The sequence below is a fragment of the Mandrillus leucophaeus genome, unplaced genomic scaffold (genome assembly GCF_000951045.1).
Source record: "Mandrillus leucophaeus isolate KB7577 unplaced genomic scaffold, Mleu.le_1.0 Scaffold252, whole genome shotgun sequence".
Lineage (NCBI taxonomy): Eukaryota > Metazoa > Chordata > Mammalia > Primates > Cercopithecidae > Mandrillus > Mandrillus leucophaeus.
In genome coordinates, this window is record NW_012102610.1 from 3,031,406 (window position 1) to 3,041,708 (window position 10,303).

General features: G+C 50.4%; 1 protein-coding gene across 2 annotated transcripts in view; it reads left to right on the forward strand.

Moving 5' to 3' along the window:
* The window catches only part of FGD5 (FYVE, RhoGEF and PH domain containing 5), a 114,472-nt gene that overhangs the window by 38,925 nt on the left and 65,244 nt on the right, over positions 1–10,303 (forward strand). For both annotated transcript variants that reach the window (XM_011983638.1, XM_011983639.1), the window contains exon 2: positions 3,419–3,551. In XM_011983638.1, coding sequence (XP_011839028.1) covers positions 3,419–3,551 — 133 coding nt within the window. The remainder of the gene's footprint in view (positions 1–3,418; positions 3,552–10,303) is intronic.

Genomic DNA, 10,303 nt, shown 5'->3' on the forward strand with positions numbered 1-10,303 from the left:
GAGATTACTTTAGTCATCTTTGATCCCCCCATGTGTTAACTCCATGAAGTAGTTGCTGAGCCATATTTGGTGAGTGAGTGTGAGGGGATGGGTGAATAGGTGGGTGGGTGGGTGGGTGGGTGGATGGATGGATGGATGGATGGATGGACGGATGGATGGATGGCTAGATAGATAAATAGATAGACGGGTGAATGAGTGGATGGGTAGGTAGTTGGGTTAGAGAGCTTTCTCCTATGTAATATATTGGTATGCTCAAGGAATCCACCTGAAGATAACAACTCACCCAGTTATGATTATAATGGGCATTTTGACTAGAGAGGCTATAGACACTGTACCCTCAGTACCTATGGTAGAGTCTAGAACAGACGACTCTTAATAGGAATTTTTATGAATGAATGAAAAACCAGGCGGGCACCAGATAGCAAAAAATGTAGAGCCTTACAGGCTTCCCTGTCTCTTATACACATCTAGATGTGTATAAGAGACAGGTCTAGAACAGACGACTCTTAATAGGAATTTTTATGAATGAATGAAAAACCAGGCGGGCACCAGATAGCAAAAAATGTAGAGCCTTACAGGCTTCCTTTGACCATACTGAGCAAAGTACTCATCTCAGAGGTTTCTTTTTTTTTTGAGACAGAGTCTCACTCTGTCATCCAGGCTGGAGCACAGTGGCGCGATCTCGGCTCACTGCAAGCTCCGCCTCCCAGGTTCATGCCATTCTCCTGCCTCAGCCTCCCAAGTAGCTGGGACTACAGAAGCCCGCCACCACGCCAGGCTAGTTTTTTTTTTTTTTTTTTTGTATTTTTAGTAGAGACGGGGTTTCACCATGTTAGCCAGGATGGTGTTGATTTCCTGACCTCGTAATCTGCCTGCCTTGTCCTCCCAAAGTGCTGGGATTACAGGAATGAACCACCATGCCTGGCCTCATCTCAGAGGTTTCTGTTGGCAGACTGGGGAGATAGATATGATATGTAAGTGTTCCCAGTCTTTTTCCCCAAGGGAAGACATGTTTACTTTCCCAGGACACAGGTTTCTGCTAGGGTCTGTCAGAGCATTTGGGAAGAAGTTAACATCTATCAGAGATGTTTCCTTGCCCTGTATATGATCAACTTGGTAGCAATACCAGGGTTGGTAGGAGCAGCAGTGTTGACAGTCTTGGTTTTAGTGTCAGAATGTTTTGGTTTATTTTACTGCCAACTTCTGTTTAAGATAGGGTCTGTTGCTGCCATTTTTTCATTGACTCTGCAAAGGCATTGGATCATACTTGCTCTTTCATATTGTGAAAGCATATTTTAAAGACATTTCTAGACCTTTAAAAATGTATTACTATTATTTTGATTGACAAGTCATAATCCTATACCATTATGGGGTACAATGTGATGTTTTAGTATATGTATACAGTGTGGCATAATTAAATCAAGGTCCTTAACGTATCCATCGCCTTATCATTTTTATGGTAAGACATTTGAAAGTTACTATTAGTTGGCCAGGCACAGTGGCTCATGCCTGCATCCCTCATCCTTACTGCTTATCCTGGGTAGAGCACCACCTGCTCCTGCTGACTGAGGTGGCTGTTCCTCTCAGAGGGAGGGCAGGACTCCCCTCCAAGTCTGCTGGAAAAAGGGATGCAGGCAGCTCTGGAGGGAGGGAAGTGAGGGCTCTGTGAGACCAGTTCATGCAGTCACTTTACTGAGCCTGATCTGAGCTCTGCTGAGCAGATTACATTTAGGCTGGGGACTGCTTCTCAGTGGAGGGAGCTGGTGGCCCTTGGTGGCATGGTGACTGGCAGCGGAGGTGAAGGTGACCCTGGGACAGAAGGGAGGCTTTGGCACACCTCAGCAAGTCTGGCAGGGGGTTATTTCTTTGTATACCTTGGTAGTAGGTATGTGGCTTGTTGTGAAACACCTCATCATTTGAAAGAAAAGGACAAAAAGCAATGTTTTTGAAAAGGAAGAAGAAAGAAGTCTGACCAGAGGGTCGCCTGCAGGCTAGTAGGTTGAGTCGTGGCTCAGCCTTGGTGAGGACTGGGTTTGCCTCTGTACACAAGTGCACAGCCACAGTCCCCACCTCCAACCCATTATGTCAGTGGAGGCCCAGGCAGAGACAGGTTACCTTGCCCCTGCTCTGCCTGACCCGATAGCCCCTTGTGGAGCAGGGGACCCTACTCTGGCCTTGGCAAAGCCCCAAGCTCCTTAGGCTGCAGGTACTCTGGGCTTAGGTACAGACGGTTCTGGCTCCTATAAAAGATATTTGAGGAGCTCCAGGATAGGCGTCTAGCTCACTATAGCCTAAGGCTCTGTTTCTCCTCCCCTGATGTCCCCCACCCACCTCGCTTCCCCCTGCCTGGGCCAGGGCCTGGGGGAACCCTTGGTCTAGGCAGTCCAGGAAGTGGCTGCTCCCTTCTGTCCTGCCATCCATCTGTCATTCCAGCATCTCATCCTGGCATTCCCAGAGGGCAGGAGTAAGTGTTTGGTGAGGATTTAATAAGACCAGATTTTGAGTAGGAAGAAAGGTTTGTGAGTTGTCTGGGGCCACATTGCCAATGGCAAGAGGGAGCCACTGAAGGTTTTTGAACAGAAGAGCATAGTCTCTTGTGGAATACTCAGTCTGCTGTGTAGAGAGAAGAGTTGAGAGCCCCTGCTGTGGGGATCACAGTTTGTGATTGTGCACGAGTTGTTCACATTTGAGGACAGGGACCATGTCTGCTTCACTCACCAGTGTTTTTCTCGATGCCTAGCCTGTGCCTGCTCAAAGCAGACATCAGTAAATATGTACTGACTGCTATATTCATTATTTAGTGGCAATGCCTGTGGAGTAGTCACAGGCATAGAGACATGAGACCATCACACCTAGATGAGCTGTGATGCTCACAGCAGCTGCCAAGAAGGTGTGACAGGAATCCTTGTTGCTGTGCAGCTGAGTGGGAACTGATGCCCTGAGCAATGTCTTGTCTGTAATCTAGCAGATGGCAAGGCCGGGCCTAAGGGCTGGAATACATGTCCTGGATTGTGTCCACCACATCATTGCATCCCTTACTCAGGCCCAGAGCACACTGCCACCTTAAGGACTAACGCTGCTGCCTGACCAGGCCAGTCCAGATCCCAGACCACTCAGACTCAACATCTCCTGCCCACATCGTGAGTTATTCGGGCCTCCCTTTGGCATGGGAGCCTGCCCCATGTCTGCAGGGCAGCAAGTCTGTCTTAACATGTGCAAAGACACTGGGCAGCAAGGGCCTGGTGTGTTCAGGGCTCCACATGGAAGCTAGTATGGCTGGGGTGGGGAAGTAGGAGGTTTGTGCCTGAGTCTTACTTCTCATTTTCTGTCCCTATGGCTCGAATGGGACCCCTGGTAGGTTCACTTTGCCTTTGCTAAACAAAAAGCTCTAACCCTTCTTTCCCCTGCTCTGACCCAGCGCCTACACAGAGCCCTACAAAGTCTGTCCCATCTCGTCGGCAGCCCCCAAAGAGGACCTCACGTCGGATGAAGAGCAGAGAAGCTCAGAGGAGGAGGACAGTGCTTCAAGAGACCCCAGCCTCACCCACAAGGTAGGGCACCCCACAGGTAGGCCGTGGGCATCAGAGACATGAAGGTGGAGAGATGGTTGTAACAGATCTGCTCCTTCCCTTGGTGCGGAGGGAGCTGTTTGCAGTCAGCTGGGCCCAGCTGGATGCAGGGGCTGAGACACTCAGCATCAGGGCTCTAGGAACCATCGCCTTCTGGGGGCCTGCCTCGGTGATGCAAGGGCAACTGCTCCTGCCGGTATCCACTGGAGTCTGATGAAGTTTGGGGCTTTCTGGAGCCTTTATAGATGATGTGGAATAAAGCTGCCTGATTTGAATGAAGACCAGCCTAGCTTCTAATGACCTCGGACACCCTGGGCCTCAGTTTCCTCATCTGTGAAGTGAAAATCATGAGGGTGAGATGTGTTAAAGGCTATAAGGGAATTTTGTGAGCTGAAAGCAGTTTTAGATGAAAGCTGGTTTCCCTGGCCCTGCAGCAGTGCTGTGAGGGGATGGAGTTGCTGGAGGGAGGTTGTTGTCTAGAGGCTGATGGTGAGCTGGGGGCCACGTCACAGTGAAGACCCAGACCTCATTGCTGGGCACGGGTGCATCAGTGCTGATGGGGGTAATATATGCTGTCTATTGGACACTCATGGTGAGCTGGCCTTCACCCACTCACTGACAAAGTCCCAACCCTTCCATACACCCCTTCTCAGAGTCATGAATCCCTTCCCACAATGTACATTTGCAGAAATGGGTAGAGGTGAAGAACCGGCCTAGGGCGTGTGGCTGGTCGGTGGCATCCCAGGAAAGATCACTGGGTGATATGGGGCTCAGGCATTTGTTCTGCAGGGAATGTGACCACTGCAGGAAATGGGCTAGGAAGAGTGAAATGCCCCCACCCACCCCACCCGTCTTCCAGGCCATGCCTGCGTGTTGAGAGATGACTGGAGAGGCAGAGAGTGAAGTGTCCCCTTTCCCCACTTCCCAACAGACCTCTGCACCTTTTTCTGCACCTGCCTCCCATACCTCATCATCCTCCCCTTTCAAGCCTAGGTTAGCTTTGCCACATTGATGAAAGACCATTGCAAGTGGATGCACTCAGTAAAGGGGCCTGACACTTAGCAAGCACTGGCCAAATGAGGGTGTCTCGTTTTCTTTCCACAAAGGTGATTTCTTTTAAAAACCCACTGATCTCTCTGGACTGTGTTTTCATAAGGTTACCTACCAAGTGCTACAGGAGCCCTGAAGAGAGTTAGTCCCCTCATCTCTCCTGCCTCTTCCACCGCAGTCCCTTCTCCCTCCAGTGGCTCCTTCACACCCTGCCCGTCCCCTCTCACTCGTCTCTCTGCTGCCTCATCCTTTCTAGGTACTGAGCCATGTGTCTGTCTCTTTCCTGAGGTTGTCCATGTTTGTCATCTCTTTGACTCCTACAACAACTTCAAAGTTGGCACCATTATCCCTGTTTTACAGTTGAGGACACAGAGGTTCTGAGAGGTTAAGTAACTTGCCCAAGGCCACACAGCTTGTGAATGAAGGGGTCAGGTCTCAAGCACAGCTCTGGCTGGCTCCAAGTCTAGTGTTGTCTATCACTGCAGGCCTTCTCTGACCTCTCCACTCCTCCTCCTCTCCCAAGAAGGAATATTGTCTCCTTGTGGAGAAGGGAGAAGAGCCTTGAGTTAATGGTGCCCGTTTAAAGATGATTTTGGCTTTTCTGGGCATCCCTGAGGTCATGGAATCTGGGAGCAGAGATAGTTGCCATCAGAGATTTGGTCCCCACCCTGAAACCAGGAATCTGGTACTGGCCACGAGAATGTTGGAGGGCTGATGGAGCAGTGGAGCCCACCATGTGCAACTCTCTGTACCTCAGAGTCCCCCCCGCTTGTGATGTACCCCACTACAGTCACTGAGTTCTCTGTTAAACCCTCATCTGGGACCCCCCACATCTCTTCTTCTGGCTGTGTCACTGCAGGCCAGTCATTCCCCATCTCTGAAAGAGAGCACTAATAGTAACTCCAGGGCTGTGGGAGGGTTGAATGGGAGCACAAATGTGAGAGTGTTGGCCATGCAATAGGGGTGTAATAATTATCTATTGTTTCTGAATCCTAGAGACAGAGGTTGAGTATGGGAGGAGAGGGCCTGTCCTGCTCAGGACCGTTCTAAAGGTGTGAATTCGTGCAATTCTGGGGCCCTGGACATTGGCTGTTACCCAGGATCTGGTCTCCTGGACACTGCTTGGACACTGCCAGGAATAAGGAGCTGGCAAGTGGTAGAGCAGCCTAGGGACTAAGAAGTTCAGACTCAGCTTTGACCCTTGCTGGCTGAGTAACTTGGGCAACTTCCTCACCACTCTGCTCCTAGGTTTCCCCATCTGTAAGGTTGGGATAGTAGTAATAGTACCTGCTTCAGAATAGTTATGAAGGTAAATAAGTCTAAGGAGACCTAGAACAATGCCTGCCACTCAGTAAAAGAGCATACAAAGGTCAGAGCTTTTGATTGAGACTGGGAGCCTGAACAGGGAAGCAACCTGCCCAAGTTCAACCGCGACTCAGCAGTGACACGCTGGGGTCAGGAGGCTGAGGCAGCCCTGCCTTGGACAGGGGTCCTTCATGTGTCCTGCGGGGACCAGAGCTAGGCAGAGCCTGTGGCCAGCCAGAGCAGGGTCAGGGTCAGAGGCAGGAGCATCCAGCCATCCCAAGAGCAGGGAGGGGGTGTGTGAGTCTAGGCTCGTCTTTCCAGCAGGTCAGTTCACTCTCTGGAGTCCAGACTTCTCATCTGCCATAGGATTGGACATCCCTGCCCTCCTCTTATGAGGCTTGCATTATATATACCAGAGTTGAAATTAAAACCTACACTTCCATTGCACAAGGCATGGTCTACCATGGAACATGTAAATCACTGCAGTTCCCTTGAACTCTCATTCCTAGTCCCCATTCACTTAAACACACAGTGTATTGTTTTGTGGATTTGTTATTTTTACATATATGATATCAAACTATAAGTAACCTGGAGTAACTTAGTTGGCTTCCTTCAGTAATACCCCAGAGATATTCCCACATTGATACATAGAGTTCTGAGTTAAATGTTTTTATGGCTACATAGTATTCCATTTTCCAGATATGCTATGGTTTATTTAGCCATCTCCTCGCTGCAGTATGCTTACAGTGTTTTCTAGTTCCATCAGCACTGCAGTGAACTTGTTCACACACCTCCTTATGCACATAAAAGATTTTCTGGAGGGTAGATCCCAGAAGGCAATCAATGGACCAGAGAGCACGCACATTTTAAATCTCCATATCCACTGCCATGTAGCCCCCAAAAGGCTGTGACAGCAGACTCCCTGGCCGCCCTTGGTGCCCAGAGCTCCCCAACCATGGAACTATGGTGGAGATGGGAAGGGAGGTTTCCCGAGTGAGTGACCTTCTCCACCTCTTTTCTGCAGGAGGATTTTTGGTAGGGTGGGGGTGGGGAGAAGGGTCGTGTCTCCATCCTCATTTGTCCTCCACTGTGGCTGAGAATTCAGTTTCTCTAAAAGGCAAAGACCTCTCATCTCCATGCCCTAGTCACATTGTGTGGGATACGGGAGCAAGATTTTCTGTCTCCACCACCTCAGAAGAGCAGACCAGGGAAGGTGTGAGTGAGGAGTGGTCACCCTGTGGGCCCCAGGAGGTGTGTTTGGGGGTGCAGTGGTGAGCCCTACCCTTCCTGGATGTTTTGGGGTAGCCAAGTCATGATGGGAGAGGTTTTGGGAGCAGGATAGGAGGCTGAGCTCCACTGGTCCATCCACATGTCTGACCTCTCCTCGCTTCCACTCATAGACACACAAAGGCTGTAGGTGAAAGGAAAGAGGGAGGGAGAGAAGGAAACCAAGAAAGACTTAAAAATAGCTCTCCTGATGAAAGGAGACATTCAAAGACTCGCTGGCGTGTTGGCCCTTTCTGACAATGAGCCTAGTGGGGCCTTTTCAGGCTAAACACCAGCTCTGCAAGACCAGCCCAGCAGCCAGCAGCCCCTCCCAGGGACCCCGTCCCTCACCTGAGTCTCATGGCCACATTTGTTTCCCAGTTTGGCCTGTCTCTGGAACAGACCCTTCCTGTCATCACACCCTCTGTGGCAGGTCTGCTCCTGCCCAGCCAGGCCCACATGCCCAGAGCTCTGCTCTTGCTGGGCCGGCGGACCAGTGTCCCTGGTCTTTGACCCTATAGCCTTGCCTTGACCATCTGCCTCCAATCGAAGGGTCCACCTGAGCCCTGGTTGTTGCCATTGGACCAGTCCCCAGCTGGGGTTAAACACCACCATGCACTTTCTCTGTGCTGTGGACTTCTAGACCTAGATGCACAGCTGCACGCTGGCTCCACTGCAAATGCTTGCTTCTCCTGGGCCCCGGGGAAGGGCCTCTGAACCACAGCCTGTGCTTCCCACTCCCAGAAAACAATACTCATCTAGTGAACATGAACTTTCTCCACTGTCTGCCTCTCTACTCTCTGTATCTTCACTTGGTTACTCCCAGTCCCTCCTCTTCTTCCACAGAAACTTATTTATTCAGTAAGTATGTACTGAGCATCTACTCTGTGCCTGGCTCATTGTCAGGAAAGACCAACATGCAAGCACCTTTTCAAGGGCTGAAGATACAGCAGTGACAAGTCAGACCAGTCCCTGCCTGCCCTGTTGGAGTTTCACATTCTAGGGAAGGGGATGGAAGGTAAACCAGAAAACTGCTAAGATGGGATTAGGTGGTAACAAGTGCTATAAAAAACAAACTTGCGGCCAGGCATGGTGGCTCACGCCTGTAACCCCAGCACTTTGGGAGGCCGAGGTGGGCAGATCATGAAGTCAGGAGATCGAGACCATCCTGGCTCACATGGTCAAACCCCGTCTCTACTAAAAATACAAAAAAATTAGTTGGGCGTGGTGGCACCTGTCTCTAGTCCCAGCTACTTCGGAGGCTAAGGCAGGAGAATTGCTTGAACCCAGGAGGCAGAGGTTGCAATGAGCCAAGATGGTGCCACTGCACTCCAACCTGGGCAGTAGAGCAAGACTCTGTCTTAAGACAACAACAGCAACAAAACAAACAAAAAACAACAACAAAAAACTGGCTATGGTCATGGGGAACAGAGCTCCTGGGATTGGGGGTGGGGGCATCTTAGACACAGCATGCCTTAATTTTTCCATTTTTAAAAAATTGTGGGAAAATACACATAACATAAAATCCTCCATTGTAACCATTTTTAATTATGCAGTGCAGTGGCATGAAGCACATTACGTTGCCATGCAGCCATCACCACCATTCCTTTCCAGAGCTTTTTCCTCTTCCCACACTGAAACTCTGCCCCCTTTAGACACTGACTCCCCATACCTCCTCCCCTATCCCCTGGCAGCCACCATTCCACTTTCCATCTCTATGAGTTCAGTTACTCTAGGGACTTCACACGTGTGGAATCCTACAGTATTCGTTCTTTTGTGAGTGGCTTATTCAATTAGCATAATGTCCTCAAGGTTCATCTTCTCTGTAGTAGGGGTTGGAATTCCTTCCCCTTTAACACTGAGTTTGATTCCATCGTATGGGTGGACCACATTTTGTTTGCACATTCATTCGTTGACAGATGTGTGGGTTGCTTTCACCTCTTGGCTGTTATGAACGGTACTGCTGTGAATGTGGGTGCACAGATCTCTCCAAGACCCTGCTTTCAGTTGGTGTAAGTATATGCCCCGAAGTGGGATTGCTGGATCATATGGCGATTCTGTGTTTAGTTTTTTGAGGAACCGCCATATAGTTTTCCACAGCAGCCGCACCCTGTTACGTTCCTGCCAATAGTGCAGAAGGGTTCCAGTTCCCAGGGAGGGGTTCTTGGATGAAGAGGACACATCTGTGCGGGAGCAGAATGGCGTGAGGGAGCCCGCACTGTGAAGCCCTAGGGCAGAGCCTTCCAGGCAAAGGAGAGCAGTGCAGGGGCAGGAGGGCGGGGATGAGTCTGTGAGCCAGAGCCTAGGAGGTCATTGTGGCTGGAGCGAGATGAGGTTGGGTAAAGAAGGGGGAGCGGGGGCTCTAGAGATTCGTCGGGTCTTCCCTCAGGCCATGGCCATATTGAAGCCTCCCCAACTACTCCACCTCCCTTACTGCTGTCACTGGTGCTGCACAACCCTCCTGACATCCAGGAGCCAGACCCCCTTCTGCCGTCCACTTCAGACCTCTCTTACACAAGCCCTGAGCCTCAGCCCTGGTGGCCTCACCTCTTTGGGAACATCCTCTTCCCTGGGCTTCCCTGACAGTCCTCTCCTGGTTCTCCTTCGTTTCTGACCGCGCAACTGTGTCGACTCCGCTGTCTTAGGCATTTCCCAAGGCTCCACCGCCCCCAGCCCCCATCCCTCATTCTGTGCCCTCTTCACCAGCAGCCCATTCCAGCCATGGCCAGCCCTACGCAGGTGGCATCCCAGAGTACACCATCTGGCCTGACCCCAGACTGGAGCTTCTTGGTGCCCTTTAGGGACCTTCTTGGAAGCCCCACAGATGCCTCAAACTCAACACATCCCATACCGACCTCATCCTCTTCCCATCCCCGGCCTGCCTGCTTCCTGTGTTTGCTATTTGGATGTTAGCACGAGATGTGGAAGATCTGAATTCCTGACATGTCATCTTCTTATTGCCATATCTTAATCACAGATCAAAGAAAATTCAGTGGACACCTAGTTCTTCGACCACACATCATGCAAGATATAAAACGAGTTCTGTCTGCTCTTTAAACCCACCTCGGACCCTTTGCCCTTGGAGTGTTTTTTTTTTATTTTGTGTTTTTTTT